Source organism: Haliotis rubra, unplaced genomic scaffold (genome assembly GCF_003918875.1).
Source record: "Haliotis rubra isolate DU_JTF1 unplaced genomic scaffold, ASM391887v1 Scf707, whole genome shotgun sequence".
Lineage (NCBI taxonomy): Eukaryota > Metazoa > Mollusca > Gastropoda > Lepetellida > Haliotidae > Haliotis > Haliotis rubra.
This window is the reverse complement of record NW_025767421.1, coordinates 340731-361862: the sequence shown is the minus strand read 5'-3', so window position 1 is coordinate 361862 and position 21132 is coordinate 340731. Positions and strand designations below refer to the sequence as shown.

The 21132-nt window shown below is 39.7% G+C and overlaps 2 protein-coding genes across 2 annotated transcripts in view; one reads left to right on the top strand and one right to left on the bottom strand.

The window, feature by feature from the left end:
- LOC124259029 (cAMP-dependent protein kinase inhibitor gamma-like) overlaps positions 1–2472 on the top strand; it is a 67810-nt gene extending 65338 nt beyond the window's left edge. Inside the window, exon 4 of the mRNA XM_046693107.1 lies at positions 95–2472. Coding sequence (XP_046549063.1) covers positions 95–180 — 86 coding nt within the window. The 3' untranslated portion in view covers positions 181–2472. The remainder of the gene's footprint in view (positions 1–94) is intronic.
- Positions 2473–15513: 13041 nt separating this feature from the next.
- The window catches only part of LOC124259025 (arf-GAP with SH3 domain, ANK repeat and PH domain-containing protein 2-like), a 96998-nt gene continuing 91379 nt past the window's right edge, over positions 15514–21132 (bottom strand). The window contains 7 exon segments of the mRNA XM_046693101.1: positions 15514–16497; positions 17521–17652; positions 18817–18911; positions 19248–19291; positions 19452–19494; positions 20073–20262; positions 20265–20392. Of these exon segments, the coding sequence (XP_046549057.1) occupies positions 16420–16497; positions 17521–17652; positions 18817–18911; positions 19248–19291; positions 19452–19494; positions 20073–20262; positions 20265–20392 (710 nt within the window). The 3' untranslated portion in view covers positions 15514–16419.

Genomic DNA, 21132 nt, shown 5'->3' with positions numbered 1-21132 from the left:
CTGTACTAAACAGGTAAACTGGAATCTTGTATTTCACAGTATGGTAGTTCCAGATTTTTTTTGTACAGAAGATGTCATTACTTACTTATTTCAGATGGAAGTCAGCCTCAAGCCAGTACATCGGGGGCCAGTCCACAGGCATCAGCAAGTAGCAGCACAGAGGGCGCCACTGCATCTTAGCAGTTGGAGCAACGCAACATGTACATACATTGTCATTTTCCATGTCCAACCGGTCACACTGACACAAACAGATGGAAGGACAGCGTGTATTGTATCGCTGGACACATAGGATGATGCTCTTCAGTGCTAAGAAATATACATGGAACAGACTCCATTTACTTCTTGTAAATAGCTGGTATGGACTTCTTTGTACATATGTGGTTGGTGCAGAAATTTGTGTCAACTTTGACTGACAGTTGTCTCAACTAATAGGATTGCTGCTTCAAGTTTGAATTCGTCCATGTTTCCCATTGCTATCCAGATATATATATGGAAGTCAGAAATCTCATTTTCAGTTCAATTCATTGGATTGTGCTCAAAGACCGAGGAAGAGGGTAGTGTATTTTTTTAATCAAGCTAACCGAGCAAGCATGGGAGAGTTTAATTTCTGCCATTTGAGGAATAAATAGTTTGCTTTTTTCTTCTGTTTGCGAATATCTACTGAAAGGATATGTCAAAATATGTGTTTTCGAAGGCTTTAAAGTTCCATTTTGTTGTAAGTTCAACAAGGCAAATAGCAAGAGGTTGGCATGTGACTGTATATATCATAACTACGCCTTTGATTTGTATATGATCTAGCAGTGTGCACTTGTGATGATTACAGCAGTTAGGAGTGTATGCCTGAGAGTAGTATCATCTATGAGTGTGCACCTGTAAGTGATATATCATCTATGAGTGTGCACCTGTAAGTGATATATCATCTATGAGTGTGCACCTGTAAGTGATATATCATCTATGAGTGTGCACCTGTAAGTGATATATCATCTATGAGTGTGCACCTGTAAGTGATATATCATCTATGAGTGTGCACCTGTAAGTTATATATCATCTATAAGTGTGCACCTGCACTTGTGTTTATTTTGAAATGAGGCTAGCTATAATTAGCCTCAGTAGCATGACACTATCAAATACTATTAGTCTAACAGACCCAAGCAATCTATCACATTCATTCCCCAACTGAAAAGTCTTGCAAATGTTAAGTGCTATATTCCATAACACAGCAATTCCTTGAAAAACATTCTATCAAAAAATAAAAATAATTAGTTTTGTCAGCTACTAAGTTTAGTACATGAAATATATTGTCAAACAAAGCATTGTCATCATAAAAGAGGCATAAATAGACTTATATTCCCTGAGTTTGGGGTTGGTTACATTTGTAAAAGCGTGCCCTCTATTATGATATGTTGTTGATATCTCCCCTCCAGTGTAACTTGTCACTGTTGTCAGTTACATCCTGCACAGCCATCAGCAGCAGTGATCACAATCATATCATTATTGATTCTAAAGGACACATGGACAGTATTCAGGCTGATGGTTTAATGTCAGTGATTTTACAGGTGAGTACATATTGACATTGTAACCAGGTAAATAACGGAGGAACATAATGTACTTGAAATCATTTGAAATATGTAGTGTAGGTAAGAGAAGTATTGATGTGCAGGTAGAATAGCTCTGACTTGCTGTGATACAGACAGGTGCTCATCTAATGGCTTGCTGTAGTGATATATGTCAAAGTGGTGATAGGTGTGGAGCAGTATGTATATTCCTCATGTTAACATCACCAGAACAGGAAGTGTTTCAGCAAGACAGTTGAATTGATCATGTCATCTGTACTATGGAAAGAATCTATACTCAGTTGACTGAAACTGTAATATTGCTGAGATAAGCATGGTGTACTAATATCTGTGTGTAGATGTGTTAGCTCACCTGGTCAAATTATGGCTGGGCTGTTGTCACTTGTTAATGTTTCATATTTTTAATATCTCCAAAACAACAGGACAATGAAATGAAACTTGGTGTGGGTGATCCCACTAATTGTGTCTATCATGTTGGCTTAACTTGGGAAGTGTTGCATGTTCATTCTTACCCCTGGTAATATTGAATATATATGTATGCTGATAATGGAGGGACTATTCAGTGTTAGCAGATGATAAGCCTTCAGGGAGAAGCTTCACTGTTATGTTGTTCACTATGAACTGTCACAGGATCTGATAGCCCAGATATGATCTGTTGATGCCACTTATACTCAGATTCATGAAAATGAATGGTCATCATTGTTCAGAAACAAAAACCAAGTCCACCACAGACACAAATTAGCAAGTCTTCCCCTGGACTCGGACGCCTACAGGATGCCACTTGATCACAAATATCTACCAGCTTGAACAGTGATAACATATTAAGCAAACCTTTAATTAGTCTGATGTTCTCCTTGTACTCAGGATACATGTAACATTAAACAAACTCAGGTTTTCAGGCTGGTGCCATGTTGCATGTCTTGATGAAGACACTAAAGATGATGACGACATTGCTGTATCAAAGCTATACTGGCTTTTTGTTGCCCTAATGTTGTCTAATATACCAACAGTGGACCATTCAGGCTGATGTCCCAACAGTGGACCATTGAGGCTGATGTCCCAACAGTGGACCTTTCAGTCTAATATTCCAACAGTGGACCATTCAGGCTGATGTCCCAACAGTGGACCATTCAGGCTGATGTCCCAACAATGGACCATTCAGGCTGATGTCCCAACAGTGGACCTTTCAGTCTGATGTCCCAACAGTAAACCTTTCAGTCTGATGTTCCAACAGTAAACCTTTCAGGCTGATGTCCCAACAGTGAACCTTTCAGTCTGATGTCTAAACAGTGAACCTTTCAGTCTGATGTCCCAACAGTAAACCTTTCAGGCTGATGTCCCAACAGTGAACCATTCAGGCTGATGTCCCAACAGTGAACCATTCAGGCTGATGTCCCAACAGTGAGTCTGATATCCCAACAGTGGAACATTCAGTCTGATGTCCCAACAGTGGATCATTCAGGCTGATGTCCCAACAGTGAACCTTTCAGGCTGATGTCCTAACAGTGGATCATTCAGGCTGATGTCCTAACAGTGAACCATTCAGGTTGATGTCCCTATGACTGTAGTCACAAGTCTTAATCTGATGTCCCAGCAGTTGACATTCAATGTTTTGTTGGAACAGACAGACAACCATTCAGCCTGTAGTCGTAGCTGTTGACCTTCTAATTGTTGACCATGTTATCTCCTGTCAATCTGCCAGATATCCATTGTGATGAAGCTGTGAACATAAATCTGTTTTATGATCATAGTTTCTAATTGAGCAAATTGTGGATCTGAACTTATCACCTCACACCAGTCACGCTCATAATGCACTTAAAGTAAGAAATGCAGAAGCATTTCACGTTTCTGTATACTGCAGACCTGGCCCAATTTCTCGAAACAAACTTAAGTCTGAGTTTCTACTTAAGTTAGAGTTTTTACTCAAATTTGAGAAAATGCATTTCCCAGAATGAACTAAAATCAATATTAAGCTCAAACATAGTAGACAATTTGAGGTTGGTGGATAGATTACTTAAGTTGTTTGGGCTTTTTATTTAAAAAATGCAGATGAGTTAAAAATTCATCTGTTTTAAATTGTCCAACTCAGTTTGAAATTTGAGTAAAAACTTCAGTTTGTTTCGAGAAATCGGGGCCTGGAAACATTGCATTGAGGAATGTACATTTCATTTGTCACTTGTACACATTATCCAACCATCCTGTAATGATGAAATATGTAATGTCATACATCTTTGTTTATTAATTACACATTGTCACTCGGCATCCAGTTTAATCAAGAATGTTCACATCTGCTTACATAACACTGAGTAGTCCAGACCTACACCCGCTATGTAAGCCAACTGTCAGAAAAACATGTTACCATTACGTGCTGAACATTCTCCTCCCCCACCACTTCTGGCAAATTTTCACATTTAGAATTCAAACTATAAACTAAATATACAATCCAAACGCCCCTTTCAGGTTGCCCTATCATTTGGCCCTTATCACCCCTCTTTCGATCAAACACTTAATGGCCTAGTGGGCCCGTGTGCGAAGAATGGATCATGTCAGAATGCACACATTAAATCTCCCAATCATCATCGAACGTGCTACTCCAACCTTCTGTGTCATGTACAACACATGCATCCATAGTTGATAACTCCCTGACTCTTGGTTAACTGTCCATCACACAGCTTCCTATTCCTGAAAAATAACACTACAAAAGTAAAACCTTGATCTTCAGTTATTTCACCAAAAATGTTTTACAAATCTTTGCGGATAAGGCAATTCTTCATCATCATTTCATGCAAAACTGTCCAGATTTACAGTATCTGCACATTTGAATTGTCATTAATTCTTAGGTTTTTGTTCAAGAAACTGATTCATCAGAACAAAACTAGAGAGCTCAATATTACGATTATTGAACTGTACGTCCTTTGTATCACAGTGAGTCTGTTTCACGTGGGAAGACAGCCCAAAGTGATACAGGTTTCAGGTGTTTTCCTGTTTAGTCAAACCTAGGAACACAGTTAGTGACAAGGGCCTAGAATTTCGAAGCTCTCTTAGAGCTAAGATAGTTGTAAGTTAATGTTAATGTATGGCACTTATGACTTTCTTAGTGTATGGCACTTACGACTATCTTAACGCTAAGAGAGCTTCGAAAATCTAGGCCCAGGATCATAATTTGGGAAAATCCGATCCTGTCAGCTGAGGGATATGACTTCTGGATGTTTGCTATCAGCAGACCTTGCGTCATCTATGTCCATGTCATAGTAAACCCTATCCTACCTCCAGCCCCTATGACAATAACAGGATGAAGTACATGGCTGGTCTGGCTCTTGTATTGAGGGAGATAAGCAATATAGTAGAAGCACACCATCCTCAAATGCACGCTGTATACATGGAGTTTAGAGTGACAGGAAGACATGTCAAAGACACTCTGTGCTGTTGTTTCTTACTTGTTTGTTGCATCCGTTTCTGTTTTAAATAAACCAAAATGTCATAATGTTTAGTTCCTTTTATGATGTCATGATTCCAGATTTTGTAGTTGATAAATGACCTCAGTGGGTGTCGACAAGGTTTGTACATTCATAAAATAGGCTGGTATGTATGCGAGTCTTGTTATAGCTGTTTATTTCCCCATGTTCATGTGATTTGTAACATAATACTTGTAGTATAGCCAGGTGTGTGTTATTCTTACAATTTTTACCATTTGGAATACTGTTCTGTGTTCTGAAGTATTTTGTTATGGACTTTGTTTTGATTGATTTATGTCATAACCATATAATATGGCCTTTGTTGCTTCAGATGCACGATTAGTTTGAATAATTATCATTCTTCTAGTTGTCAGATAGGCCAAGAAAGGTTAAATTGTATGTTCAATTGCCAGATATACCTACTGAGTTCTAAATAGGAGTTAGTCTCACTGTAGATTTGACAACTATTTTATAATAGCTATATTTTATTTAGAACCGAGTGTTCTGTTCCGAGTAAAAAATAATAGGTAACAAATCCACAGTGAGATTTCCTCAAATTTCATGATGTCATGTTAAGCCATTGTTTATGTGTATTTGATATCCAGTTGGTAACTTTTTTTAACAGATTTTTTATCATGTTCTTCTGTGTACCGTGTATTGTTTGTTTCATGACATAAGGGAACATGGTTAATATTGATATTTTTAATATTTTCTCACTTGGGGTGAATCTATTACAGGTGTAGATGTGTCTATGGTTTTGTCATGTTCTGTTGCTTTTTTGTGCTCAGGGTTTTATAAAGCCATAATGATTGAAAGCATCATGTACACTTCATATTTTTGTACTTGTTTCATCTGTATAAAGCTTTTGTTGTTTTGGAGATAGCAACCACACATTTTCTCAAACATATTCATTCTTCTTCCATTTCCAAGTTAGCTGGCTTCACCTATTTGCTTTGTAGAAGGTTTGTCATGCATCAGCTTAAGCGTTATCTCTTCAATTTGTGAGCATCATGATTTTGAATACTTAACTGAATCAAATTAATGCCTGAGACTTGACCGTCAACTAGGCATGGTTGGTTGAATATTGCTTGTCACGTCACACTGTTTCTAATGATCCCATGTAATCTGCTGCATCATTGCTCTGCTGACAGAAACAGGTTTTCAAGTAGTTTGGTTCATGCTTTGATGGAAATGAATGGAACCAGACACATATATTTCCTGCCTGACTAGTTCCTGAAGCATTGATTTCAGTAATGGTTCTACATATAGACTTTTAGACATGAATCTCAACTTCTAACTTTGTACCTAGTCATATTCAGCATTAACTGGAGGGCATGAGCTGGGACATGAAACCTTCCAGGACTGAAGCTGCTTCAGCCCTATGATGGTCTACAGTTAACAGTGGAGGAACAGGGGTGAACACAGGAAAAATCTTCAGTTTGGACAACCGACAAACAATAATTGGTGATTTATGTATCCCAGGTGCTCATTGTCACTTTGACAGTTTTTGACAGAGGTTTTCTGAGCACTAACTCATGACTAATGCAAGAACATTGCTACCCTGACGCACATAAAATCCTGAAGCACTATGTACAGTGAGAACTAAATAATCTAGAAAATACTTTTCTAGATGCTTATTGTTTGGTATGTCCTCATAATATACCAGGTGTTACTATGTACCCATTAATCCAAGTGGGGATGTTTTCCTCGAGTTTCAAATGGAATAACAGGTTTCACGATGTTAAGTTTGGAGCAAGCGTGTCTCTGTACCTCCCCACATTTCCCTTGCTGAAGGCGGACTGCTGGCTAGTCATGTACCGAGACATTCTGCCGCTGTAGCATTACCAGGTTGGTTTAATTGTTCCGTTTAGGTCAGAGCTTACACTGTAATGTTTTGACATTTTCATAGCTCAAAATTAAATTTTTTCACAAAATCTGTTTGTTTTGTGGTCTTTGAATTTGTGACTTGAGATGGTGAGTTTGGTTTTACACTGCTTTAGCTATATCCTGACCATTTAGTGATGTGAACATACTTCCTATGTCCAGCCACACTTGTTTGCTGTTTCCATCCAAACATTGGAATCTGGACCAGACCGTGGTTGACATTATGAGAATCAACAGGGACAGTCAGGATGATTTATGTAATTCAAAATCCATACTGTTTGTTTTGGGACTCAATGTGTATTTATGTGTAATTATCTAGCAGTCCACATTGCTGGTAGTTGGGCTTCACACACTGTTCCAATGTGGGGAATCAAACCCGGATCTTTGGCATGACTAGCAAACACTTTAACCACAAACAGCCCCTGTCCAATGATAAGAAATAGTGTGCCCAATAAAGCTCTCACAGGGAGACTCCTGCAGCTCAGTTACCCAACTAAATATGGTAATTTTGCTGCAATTTATCCCAAATCATAGAAATTTGGAATCTTACTTCTAAAATTGCAATCCATTATACGTGGGCCTTACACAAATGATCCTTTATAGTCCTGGTAACCACCATGGTGTGCACTACAGTCCACTTCACAAAGCAATCTTGATCTTAAATGTCTTAACACCCATACATCAACATAATGTCTTTCCCCACTACTTTGCGGAATAATGTGGTTGTAGTGAGGTGAAGTAACAAAACACCTTCAACCTTTAGCAAAGGTTTTCTTTACATGTCGGATCAACTTTCGTGGTCGCTTCCATGTTCATTAGAAAAAGCTAGTACATGAACAGGAGATCCATTATCATTCAAACAAAAAGAAAACCAAAAACACTTGTGTGTCAGGCAGTTTATTGGTTGATTCTAAGCTAAAATACCTCTAAATAGCAGTCTATTCTGGCACAATAACAGACATTCGATACAAATGGCCTTGACCTTTGTGCTTGTGGTGTCAGACGACCTTGACCTATTTATTTACATTGTGCAGTAACGATAAGTTGTGTCATGGCGTGACTGACGATATAATGCACAGTAGGCCAAAACTTGGCCTTTCTGTACAAAAAAACACCAACAGCTTCAAGCATTCTGCACTTAGGAGGAAAGAGGGACTGTGGAAGTTGGATGTTTTCTTACCATGAAAAATTATAACATCATTGTCATGATCATACACGTCTTTTCAAAACTCCTACTGGTCTATGATGTGAAATGTTGAGATGCGACCACCACCACCTCTCAGAGGCCCTCCTTCCCCTGAGTACCATCACATAGCATTGCACAACATCAAACATCAGCCATCTTAGAATGTCCTCATCACTAAAATATCAACAATATCACAATCATCAAACATGATGTAATCAATCTTGGTCCACCTCTTCCATCCTGAATTGAACTGGAGTTGTTAGTAGTTGTACAAGCAACATACTGACTGAGTTTAGTTTTACGCCGCTTTTAGCAATATTCCAGCAATATCACGGTGTGGGGTACACCAGAAATGGGCTTAACACATTGTGCCCATGTGGGGAATCGAACCTGGGCCTTCGGCGTGACGAGCCAACGCTTTAACCACTAGGCTACCCCACCGCCCCTACAAGCAACAGAAGCTAATGCAATATAACCAAATGCAGTAGCAGGGTCATAACCCTTTAATAGCGTTTTCTTCATGACAAGTGCATCTTATACCAACAATTGTAAGTACTTCCTAAATCATATCCATACCTTCATATTTATGGCCAATAATGACTTTAGAAATATTGTACTGTCATCAAAATGGTATTGAATTGTAAACCATGCAAATTCATGCAGCTGAATACTCCAAAGCCAGCTATCAGGTCAATCTGTTGTCATCCCAGTTTCCATAGCTTTGTCCATATCTAACCAACAGAAATGGCCTTTAGAAACTACCCAATTGAAACCTGTGATCAATTATGTCCTTGTTGGAAGTCAATGTACTAAAATCAGGACGTCAGTAAATTCTACCATAAACTGGTCTTTTCAAGTATTATTAGGGAAATACAAAGTTAGGGAAATACACAGCATGAAGCAGTTCAAATATAACTTCACAGAAAAACCCTTTCAATGATTCATGGATTCGTTATGAAGGGTTAAAAGCTTGAAACAGAAATACATTCTCCTTATTAACCAACAGTAGAAATATAATTTATTCATTCAAGTGACAATATATTAGTCATTGACGTTCATGTCTACAACTATTCCAGAAATCCTCGGACAATATAACTTTCACATGGAATCTCGCAGGTCGCCAGGTAACCATAGTAACAACTGTCAACAATATACTCTACATATGAACATGTAACCAGAGAAAAATAGCACATAATTGTTTGTTCACAGCTGCAGTGAAATACAAACACTGAATGTATATGCGTGTTAGCACTTAAATGGAAAGAAATTATGGTCAACTCGCTAATATCATACAGTATACATGACCATGTTCAATTATAGTAACAATAACATACTGAATATCCTCATAAATTGAAAACCTTCATTCCAAACTCACGACTGTCACTGGTCCTATTCCACAAAACAATCTCAGCACTTGTCACAGGGCCTGAACTATGGCGTAGAAAAGGTGTTTTAACAATTACCTTGCACCAAAGCCATGTTCTAACACTGATGCAGCATGTAGAGGTGTTCTAACACTGATGCAGCATGTAGGGGTGTTCAAACACTGATGCAGCATGCATATGTGTTTTAAAACTGATGCAGCATGCACAGGTGTTCAAAAACTGATGCAGCATGCACAGGTGTTCTAACACTGATGCAGCATGCATGGTGTTCAAAAACTGATGCAGCATGCACAGGTGTTCAAAAACTGATGCAGCATGCATGGTGTTCAAACAGTGATGCAGCATGTACAGGTGTTCTAACGCTGATGCAGCATGCACAGGTGTTCAAAAACTGATGCAGCATGTATATGTGTTCTAACAGTGATGCAGCATGCAAGGTGTTCAAACAGTGATGTAGCATGTACAGGTGTTCTAACACTGATGCAGCATGGTGTTCAAAAACTGATGCAGCATGTATATGTGTTCTAACACTGATGCAGCATGCATATGTGTTCTAACACTGATGCAGCATGCATGTGTTCTAACAGTGATGCCGCATGTAGGGTGTTCAAACACTGATGTAGCATGCATATGTGTTCTAACAGTGATGCAGCATGTAAGGTGTTCTAACAGTGATGCAGCATGCACAGGTGTTCAAACAGTGATGCAGCATGCACAGGTGTTCAAACAGTGATGCAGCATGCACAGGTGTTCAAACTGATGCAGCATGCATATGTGTTCTAACAGTGATGCTGCATGTAGGGTGTTCAAACACTGATGTAGCATGCATATGTGTTCAAACAGTGATGCAGCATGCACAGGTGTTCAAACACTGATGCAGCATGCATATGTGTTCTAACAGTGATGCAGTATGTACAGGTGTTCAAAAACTGATGCATAGCGCTACAATGCTATGTACTGCAAGTGTTTTGTGGAACAGGATTTCCTGAAAGAGAATAACAAATATGTTGCCATCTACTTTCTATGCTTACGCAATCTGAAGTGCTGTCAGAACTGAGGTGGGATTATATAGTAACATAAGCAACTACTAGAAGAGTTTGTTCATAATCCTGCTCTGTAAAGAAAGAAGGTGTATTTATATTAAACCTGAATGCTGTTAGTGGAATACCCCAAGTGTAAATGAAGGCTTTCACCAGGTCACATGAAGAGAGGCTTATCATCTGCAGACAAGTTCAGTCTAGCCGTTGATTGGAACATAATGAGACTCTGCTTCAATGTACCAATTAATGATTAATTAAAGTAGACAAACAAGTAACATTCAAGTTCAATGCTGTTTTCATGCTTACCAAGGCCAACTCTTTGAACAGAAGCCATAATGGCTTCAGGAAACTGCAGCAATATCAAGTAATGTACAATGAGTGTAACCATGGATGAATTTAAAAGCTAAATGATCACCTGTTTTTGGGTGCATGGAAGCAGTTATTTCAGTACTGCGGACATAAAACATTGAATGCTATTGCAATGATTGTGCACATATTATGCCAAATACAATTTTATGAATGAAATCGAATATTTGAAAAAAACGTATTGCACTTATTAGCCTGCAGTTTTGTTTTAAGCAGTTAGTCAGTTAACTTTCATCCTTTCCACCATGGTAATATTCCACACTTCATACAGAAAATAAAAAAACAAAATATATGTTTATATAAACGAGCACAAAATGGCTGTCATGATGTAATGTTAAAAAGAAGAGGAAATCTGTTATTGCAAGTAGCATTGCTGGAATTCAATACTAGCACTTGAGAAGTAGACAGCTGTACACAAACATCTGAAAAGATGAAGACTAGCACTGGAACAACTTGAGCAACATCACACGCGACAGCAACACCACATTCACAGAGCAACAATGTACAACAAATTCTCCCCAGCAGCAGATAGACACTCAGCCATCAGACAGATCTTCCCTGCAACCCTCTAACATTGTGTAAATGTATGCCCCATGTCCTTCCCGTATCCACCTGAAAGTACTTAGCCATCAGGCTCATCTACCGTATTGGTACTTCTCAATGTTCCCTACCTCACCCCCTTCCAAATACTTACTGATCTGGTTTATCAAGGTTACCTTGTTTGAAATATGTCACTGTTCACCCTCATATGCAGCTCAGGTTGATACTCCACAGGGAGTTGAGAAAACATCATCATGACCACCATCATCATCATGACCGTGTCTCTTCCTTAATGCTGTGTTGTATACCCCAGTCCCTTCTACCAACCAAAAATAGTGCATGTAGTTCAACATACACTGAGTGGCAATGTATGCTATTTTTCTGTAGGGACAAAGCAAAGCTACTGACTGGAGATCCACACAAAGGCTTCTGATAAAGACCCATACAGAACAAGTTACAGTAGATAGTATATATCCTCTCATGAGGAGATGTTTTCTGATCACTTCCCTGAACATGCATACACGACCCACTGGTAGAACAGAAAGCTGAACACACATGGTGATTGCTGTATACGAGGCATTGTCTTACATCAGACACATACAGTTATCATAGTATGAACACCAAGGCATGCCAGGGCTAGATATTACAACAAACTACTTGGTATACTGCAGCACTTCATCACCCATCTTCAAGCTACTATGATATATACCCTTGACTCAATCGCTACCATGGCTGTGTTCTGAACTCTAAATGAAATAACTCTAAATATAGCCGTCCAAACATAATGGCTGACTGACTGACTGAGTTTTGGTTTTACGCCACTTTTAGCAATATTCCAGCAACTTCACGGATCACCAGAAATGGGCTTCACACAATGTACCCATGTGGGGATTCGAACCCGGGTCTTCGGCGTGACGAGCTAACGCTTTAAGCACTAGGCTACCCCACCGCCCCCAAAACATAATGGGAGAGTGAGTGAATGAGTATGGTTTTATGCTACTTTTAGCAATATTCAAGCTGTATCATGGCAAGGGGCACCAATGAGTGTCTTCACACACTGTACTCATGTGGGAATCGAACCCAGATCTTCACCATAAGGAGCAAACTATTCAACCACAGAGCTACCCCAGTGCTGCATGAATGGAAGAAATTCAGTGCCAAGAGACCGTTCAGAAGATGCTGATGTCACTATGGCAACAATAGGTCCAGGGTATATATCTATAAAACGCAGATATCCTTCCCTGGATGACTGAGGATGGTAATGACTGCGCTCCAGCACTGCCAGTAATTAGGAAGAATCAAAACACTTGTAAAAACATTTCCCCTGATATCAATAATCGATGGAAAGACCTTGCAGGAATTGTCAAACACTATCAAAACAATGTTCATGAACTACCAGTAATATGATCATCAGAAACCAATCATTGTAATGCTGTACACATCAGTGTCTACCATAGGTATTTCTAATACTTCATAAGGGATTTCATGATATACGTATTATCCAAGATGGTGATACAGAGTGATATGACTGCTCTACTGAGCAGATAAAGCAAGAGTTATAAAGAGAGATATGTGTTATTTCATGTGGGTATGATGGCTATATACAGTATAAACACAATACCATGTCTGTACAGTTATAAGCACTACTCGGAGAATAGATGAGTCGTTGAAAGCAAAAATAAACTGAAATCGAAAAACTTTTCCACATATTTAACTTTTAAATACACAGAGGCCTTGTTAACTCAGAATCATTTATGAAACAGTGACTTATGGAAAATAGGTTTACACCTCTTTTAGCTCCATTCCAGCAATATCTCGATGGGGGAACGCCAGATATTAGTTTTTCTACATGAGAGAAGTCAATACAGGCTTTTAGCCTAATAAGCTAACTACTAGGCAACCCCACGACCAAGTAACTTGATGGGTCCCCAGAACCCATATCATCTTAAGGTGTACTGTCAGTACAGTGTTTGCCCTCAAAGAATAAGTCTGGTTACACCCCTTCTACAATTTTTCATTTACATTACAGCATGTCAGAATGATGTGGGAGGAGAGCTTACAAGTGATACAGGTCTTCGACATCTACCGCACATGGTGCTGACAACCTGGAAACAACATCGGGGTGAATCTGGGATTTGAAAGTATGCAAATAGCAGTACCATGGATGACTGGGCCCCCTGCCCCCTGATTGGGATGACTGGGCCCCTGCCCCTGATGTACATCCTGCCCCAACTCTGAGCTAACAAGGTTTCTGTGTACTCTGTATCACAGTCATGATATATGGACTCATTGCCAATACCTCACCGGCTTGTTTAAACTACGTTCCTCCATCACTCACAAATACACCAGCCAATTGTGATGCTATAAAAGGTATTAACCAACAAATTCAACAAGGGTCTGGTTCTTGAGAAACACTACCAAGATCAAGGAACGCTAAGTTTTCATCACACAAATACCAATGTGTCTAACTTGTTATTGTGTCAAATTTATGTCATTATATATTCATTTGACCTTTGTGAATTACACTCAAAACTCTTCATTAGCTGACCAAATGTGACAAATGTCATCTGTACTATGTTGCACTTTGGCCCAGTGTATTTCCAGGTGATGAAGGACACAGTAAATACAGGCCCTGAAGCACTGACAATGGTATGAACTAACTCTATGCTCTGTCTCTGGTAGTACACAAATGCCACCAAGCCCTATACACACTCAAGCTGCTTACAAAATCGCTGTCATTGCTGAAAACACCACTCTACTATGCAATAAGAGTTTATATACAATACATATTAACACTATGAAACACAGACTGTAACTGTGATCTCAGTAATACATGTATTCAAGTTACAATTTCATTATAAATTCATGCTACAAAAGTAAACTTTACTATAAATATTACTGTTAATTCGTACATGGTAAAATGTAATCAACTACTGTATAAAACATAGTGGTAACATTCACTGGTATACTAAAAATGATTTCCATGTTAAATATTGTAGTGGCATGTACTGTTTGAGTCTGAATTTCATGTCAGGTCACAAATATTTGTTTCAGCTACATCCTCCAAGGTAAATGAGATACTAGCATACATACAACTAGTCTACAATAGCACCATCACACATTACTAGTTTTATCTTGCGTTGTTCATACAAACAATGAAATAGTTTGTTCCACTCAATTTCAACTGCTTTTTAACAGGGCTGTAACAATGACCAGACTGTAATACTTTCTGACAATATGTACTATAAGGTTATGCATTGTAAAACACAATACATCAAGGATAGACACAACTACTTGTTTGTTAGTCCAAGACAAGTAATAATCTAAATGGACAAGTTGCTTTTTCTCAATACCAGTTATTTTACATGACCACTAGTCAAATATAATCTGCTGACAAGTCCGATGTGAACAATGTGTCTACCCTTGAAGTGTCATTATATCAAGTGGAATTCAAATCCATTAAAAAAAATATATCACTTTCTGAATATACAATGGGAACTACATTTTTACTTTGGTTATTTGTTTTAGATCTTTAGTTATTCAATACACCACCCAAACATGACCAAAGTGCAGCGACTTTTCATGCATCGTATTACACTGTGCTTTCAAGACCAATACGTATTGTTACAGCCCATTGACTAACACTTCCTCAGCAAACAAGAACCTACGCTTCAAATACAAATCATTTCACAGAAAAAATTCAGGTAATTGTTTCACTATCTTGAAGCATAACTAGACATCTTGCGTATATTAGACATCTGCTGAACAGACAAGTATAAAGGACTGTACGTCTTAACTGTATTAAAGACAAGAATTCTCGTCCAGACACATTCTACCTTGAGTCATCACAAGAGCTACGTTTCTACATCTTTGGTTTATTCACACATACTGTGGACTGAATGTCTTGAAAGATGCTGCTAACCAGGACACTGCTTTTACATTTGTGATGAATGTGTGCGGGTTATCTTTGACAACAGGGATAGAGATTTTTAAGGAATGTTCCGTTCTTTCAGTAACGTTGAAAAAAATACCAAAAAAAACCCATGTTGGTTATTATTCCACTTAATCAACATAACTTACCTACCAATAAGACTAACCATAACAAAACACAGTCACTTAACAATTATCTAAATCATCATCATCATCATCATCATATCCAACACACTCATTACACTGCAAGATATCTGAAGACACTATATTCAACCTTGATGGCATCACAGAAAGTGCATCACACTTCTGTAAGCATCAGATAGTTTCTGCATGAGCTGAAGATTAATATTGTTTGATGGTATGCTTTTGGCGGATTTAACTTCAGTTCCAAGATATATCTACCGGGGTAATTAAATAAGTGATCCTTCAAATGGCCAAATTGGCTCACATAATTTATTTACTACACAGAACTCACACTGAGCAGACCATTGTGACTTCATCAGTTACCATGATGTCACAATAAGATGACATCACTAATCTCTCTGCCACAAATCTCATTCAGTCGTATGTTTTACACACACCATTTATAACTACTTACAAACTGAACAATTTGGAAGAATGACTTTGATGATAAATCAAGGCTCTTGACATTAAATACCTCATCACCTGTTGATAAGGCTATAAACTCTACTATCAGCTTATATTGTGGGATTTCAAATCAAAACACACAAGGGTGAAACTTTCTATTTCAAACTATTTACATCCTAGCAAAGATTTAGGTCCATGAAAAGTTGAATACAGTGTTTCAGTATCCTGTTACACAATGGCTCTGCATAATGCTACAATATCAGATTTATTTGCAAAGGTTACATGTTTCATGTATCCTACCACAATACTGTACCTCAATACTAACACTGCAACTCCCCACTAAACTTCCAAATAACTGTTCCTAGTTGTGTAGATAAGCTGTGGGAGTTATCTGCCCTGATCTGTGTCTGGCAGTAGGGGGTGCTGTATTGCATGTGTATGTGCATATTGGAGCCTAGTTGTCAGCTAACGTCATCCCTCCGGAATCATGTTCACAAAGCTAACTGGAAACAGTCCTCGCCGCCCAGGGTGGCCTTCAACCTCTCCTTCCTGGAATCAGCAAAATACGTTTTAAACAAACAGTGTTCAACTAAAGTGAAAAACATGACTAGTTTAAAATGAATCTTAAAGCAACACCATGATGATTATATACCAAATTTCCTCTCCCTCACTAAATACTAAAGTTTACTGTCATATAACATTTTCTGGAAGCAGTCAATATTAAGCACCCAGCTTCTAGTATTTTTAGTGTAAAGTAGACAAACAATATTTTGTGAGGATATTTGAGTGTTTTTCTCTCAGCAATAAACCATCACATCAGTCAGTATAAGTCTTGGCATGGCCAATCAGATTCTCTGTCTGAGCTGCACTCTGCGATATCAGAGCATGATGAAGCACGGTGTATCCATAAGCATTTGATCCTCAATCGACAGATCCTATTACAAGTATTATGTAGTTCATAAATCATATAGGGCGGTATACAAATTTTGTATAGTATTGATATTTTTTGGTATATTATATACTTGGCACCCAATTCTGCCAAATCCTCAAATGTTACATTGTCTGCTGTAGTAGGTCACTTGATAACCTGTCCGGATCAAGCTTTGAGATCAGGTGAAATTGGCTTCACACTCATGGTAAAAGAAAGAGTGTGTGGTTCGTGGTGTGTGTGCGTGGGTGTGTGCGTGCATGTGTGCGTGTGTGTTTGTGTGCGTATATGTCTGTGTTTGTACTAGTACAGATGCAGGACATTTTTTAGTGCAAGCCTACTGTGACACCATTCTAGAGTTTACCAAAGAATACTGAGTCTGAGACAACTAGTCCTTGTTTTTTAGCCTAAATTCCTGGCAAGGTCGAACAGTACCATCTCCAGGATCGAGGTTCTACGTCCAGTCAACTCTATTCTTGTCATGAGAGATTACTTATTGTCATAAACTACTGCTGGTACTGGTGTGTAAACTCGAAATATCAACCACTGGTGTCTCCAGTAATTATCATTAAATATCATTACATAATACCTTGATATTCTTGAATGAAAAAGTTCAAAATTCTGCACCATGACCCCATACTTACCCACCACTCTTCCTCTTCCTCCTTCAACACCAAGATTATCTCCCCTTCTTTGAAGGTCAGTTCATCATCATTGTCAGCATCACAGTCATACAGAGCCCGACATCGTCTGCGGCCAATGGAGGACTTCCGTGTCTGCAACATAGCAACATTGTCTATGAAAGGAACATTCATCAAGGGAGACAACTGCAGAATACATAAAAGGTATTACAGCAACAAACAAAGAGTCTAATTCCCTTTTAATCAAGTCAAGTGTGCTGTTACCTTGAGTGAAGTAGAGACCAGGCGAGCTATTCTCGAAACGTTTGTAGCCCTACAAACTTCTTAAGCACAGTCTTAACACATTGGCTACGATCAAAGTTAAGAATTCTTTTGGGCTATGAACGTTTCGAGAATAAGGACCCAGGGCTTGAAACTGTTTGAAACTAACATCACACAGATAAGTGATCACAGATCCAGACTAAGTCAACATGATTTGACAAGAGACCTGACGATCCTCGCATGGCCAAGGATCACACACTCTGCGCCACAAGGTGGCCACACACTTGTCTCTAACTGCCCCGCAGTCATAAACAGTAGCCTTGTTGATAAATGTAAAACCATAATTTCCTTTATAAAATGTCAATACACTCCTCATTATATGCCATCATGTTCCCAATTATCTTCATGGAAATGGGCTGCACTAAATGAGAAAAATGTTGAACATGTTGAACATACCTACAGTCTTTGGTTGGGGACAGATTGGACTCACCTTGAGTCTGGGGTTGGGACAGATTGGACTTACCTTGAGTCTGGGGGACAGGTTGGAATTACCTTGAGTCTGGGGTTGGGACAGATTGGACTTACCTTGAGTCTGGGGTTGGGGACAGATTGGACTTACCTTGAGTCTGGGGTTGGGGACAGGTTGGACTTACCTTGGAGTCTGGGTCTGGGGTTGGGACAGATTGGACTTACCTTGAGTCTGGGGTTGGGGACAGGTTGGACTTACCTTGAGTCTGGGGTTGGACAGACTTACCTTTCTAGGGACCCTTGAGTCTGGGGTTGGGACAGATTGGATTTACCTTGAGTCTGGGGTTGGGGACAGATTGGACTTACCTTGAGTCTGGGGTTGGGGACAGATTGGACTTACCTTGAGTCTGGGGTTGGGACAGATTGGACTTACCTTGAGTCTGGGGTTGGGGACAGATTGGACTTACCTTGAGTCTGGGGTTGGGGACAGATTGGACTTACCTTGAGTCTGGGGTTGGGGACAGATCTGGACTTACCTTGAGTCTGGGGTTGGGGACAGATAGGACTTACCTTGAGTCTTGGATTAGGAACAGGTGGTGGTGCAGCATCCCTACTCTCAGTCTCAGGTGGATCAATTGAGTGGCTTCTACCGAATCGTGCCTCATCTACAATGATTCATGTTCATCATCATTCATCATCCTGAGAAACAAGTCACCTTCAACAGAAAATCAGTGTCTGGTAGAAATGCTGAGAAATCGAGTGGACCTTGGACCTAACAAACTCAATTTTATCAAAGCGAAAGTTCATCAACTACCAGTTTATTTTAATGTAATGCAGTTACATAATTAGAAACAACCTTCCTCATTCACATGTATGAGCATACTGTGCGCAGCCACTGCCCAACATAGACCCATCTGCCCCAAGAGCTATTCAGAATGCCCACTGTCCGTCCAGTGTCAAGAGCCATGTCAAGATGTCGTTCAAAAATCATGAAGGATTACCTCTCTGCTTACCTCTCTGTCGATTCAGTGGTTTGGAAGGTCCACTGTAAAAGTAGAAAACAGGTTGAAATTACCCACATGAAATTTTATGAGATTTTGAAAACTCAGAATCCAGTTAAGGGTTGATGTTTTAAGTTTGTAAAGCTATTGAGCCCAAGTGTAATGTTAATTGTTGTTGCTAATATTTTTACTAGTGTGACTCACCTCTTGTCACCATCTGTCTGCATGGGCAGCACCAACTTGGCACCTGTACCAAATAATGTTCATATGGTGCTATATTGATGATAATATGGATGCAAATGGGATCAACTTGTATCAAGGGTGGTTAGGTCTGCTTCTAAACCCCTAGCCTGGACTGAAGATAGGCCAAGTTTCCAACACTGACAACAGCAACAAACTGACTGACTGAGTTTAGTTTTACGCCGCCTTTAGCAATATTCCAGCAATATCACGGCGGGGGACATCAGAAATGGGCTTCACACATTGTGCCCATGTGGGGAATCGAACCTGGGTCTTCGGCATGACGAGCCAACGCTTTAACCACTAGGCTACCCCACCACCCACAACAGCAACAAAGACTGACAATGTTCAAAATGGCTACCAAGACTTGAAGCAAAGTTGCCATCAATAGATACCAGAAATCAACAATTCCTTACATCATGGAAAACAACAACCAACAAATTACTGAACAAGCACTAATGTTAATCAACCAATTCTTCTAATCATCATGTTGTATACCTAACAACAGAACCATCCCACCTATAGTCAGGAATATCTGGAAATACTGGAAACACTAGCTCCCTGACGAGGACCCTCATTGCTCACCTGCAGGGATATTGATGGTGTTCCTGAAGTCGGGAGGGGCTGGTCTTGGAGGAGGGTCAGAGGCCGTACGTTTGTGTACAAGATAGGATGCATCTGGCTCTGACCGGTTCCTCACGTGACCTGGAGCTGGTGACGTTGGGGAAGGGGGAGGCGGAGGCTTCTTACTCCGGGGCGGCAGCGGTGGCAGGCTGGGCCGACTTTGAGGCTGCGGCGGGTCATGTGACTGCTGTATGGGTGGAGTAGTCGAGGAGGAAGAAGACGAGGTGCTTGTTCCGTTCTGATTCGACCTCCCTGGCTGTTTGGAGCATTCAGTCCAGGAACTAAAGCAGACACAAAATTTTGGTAGGACGACAGTACTGTTAAACTTACAACCACTACCGTTTCTATTCATATAACATTACACTAGCTGGTTACTACTTTGCACCATCGTTTATACCTAGCAAGTTCTTACCACATTGATCTCATCATATTTTGCAATAGATGTAAGCGCCCAAGATGAACATATCCGCTGAGGCAGAGTCATTCCTTTAGCGCTGTATATTCCCTTGTCTAGCAACCGTTTAGGATAAAATGTTAGGCTGCATCTCTCCCGGTTGATACTTGATGTCAAATTTAAACACTAACATTGTGTAAACAAGTACCACCTTTTCTGAATGTTTAAAACACCTAGGGCGGCAGTAACCAACCAACCAACCAACCAGCCAACCAATCTTAGCACTTCGTGGAACAGTGCCCAGGGCACTTGCAGTGACTACAGCATTTCTCACAACAATGAGCATCATGCAGCCCAACTGTATAGCTCCTTCATCAACACATATGCTCCAACAGTGCTCTACACTACGGTGACCTAGCGCACAGGAATCTCAAGGTTGAAATAATTAAACTGTAAGCGCTTTCTAATTATCTAGATTCCTGTGCCCACTAACACAATTCACACACACATCAACACATGTACACACACACGTACTACACACACACGCATGCACACATGCACACACACACATGCACACACATGCACACACTTGACATTCCAGACAGTGACAAAATCATGAAACTAAAA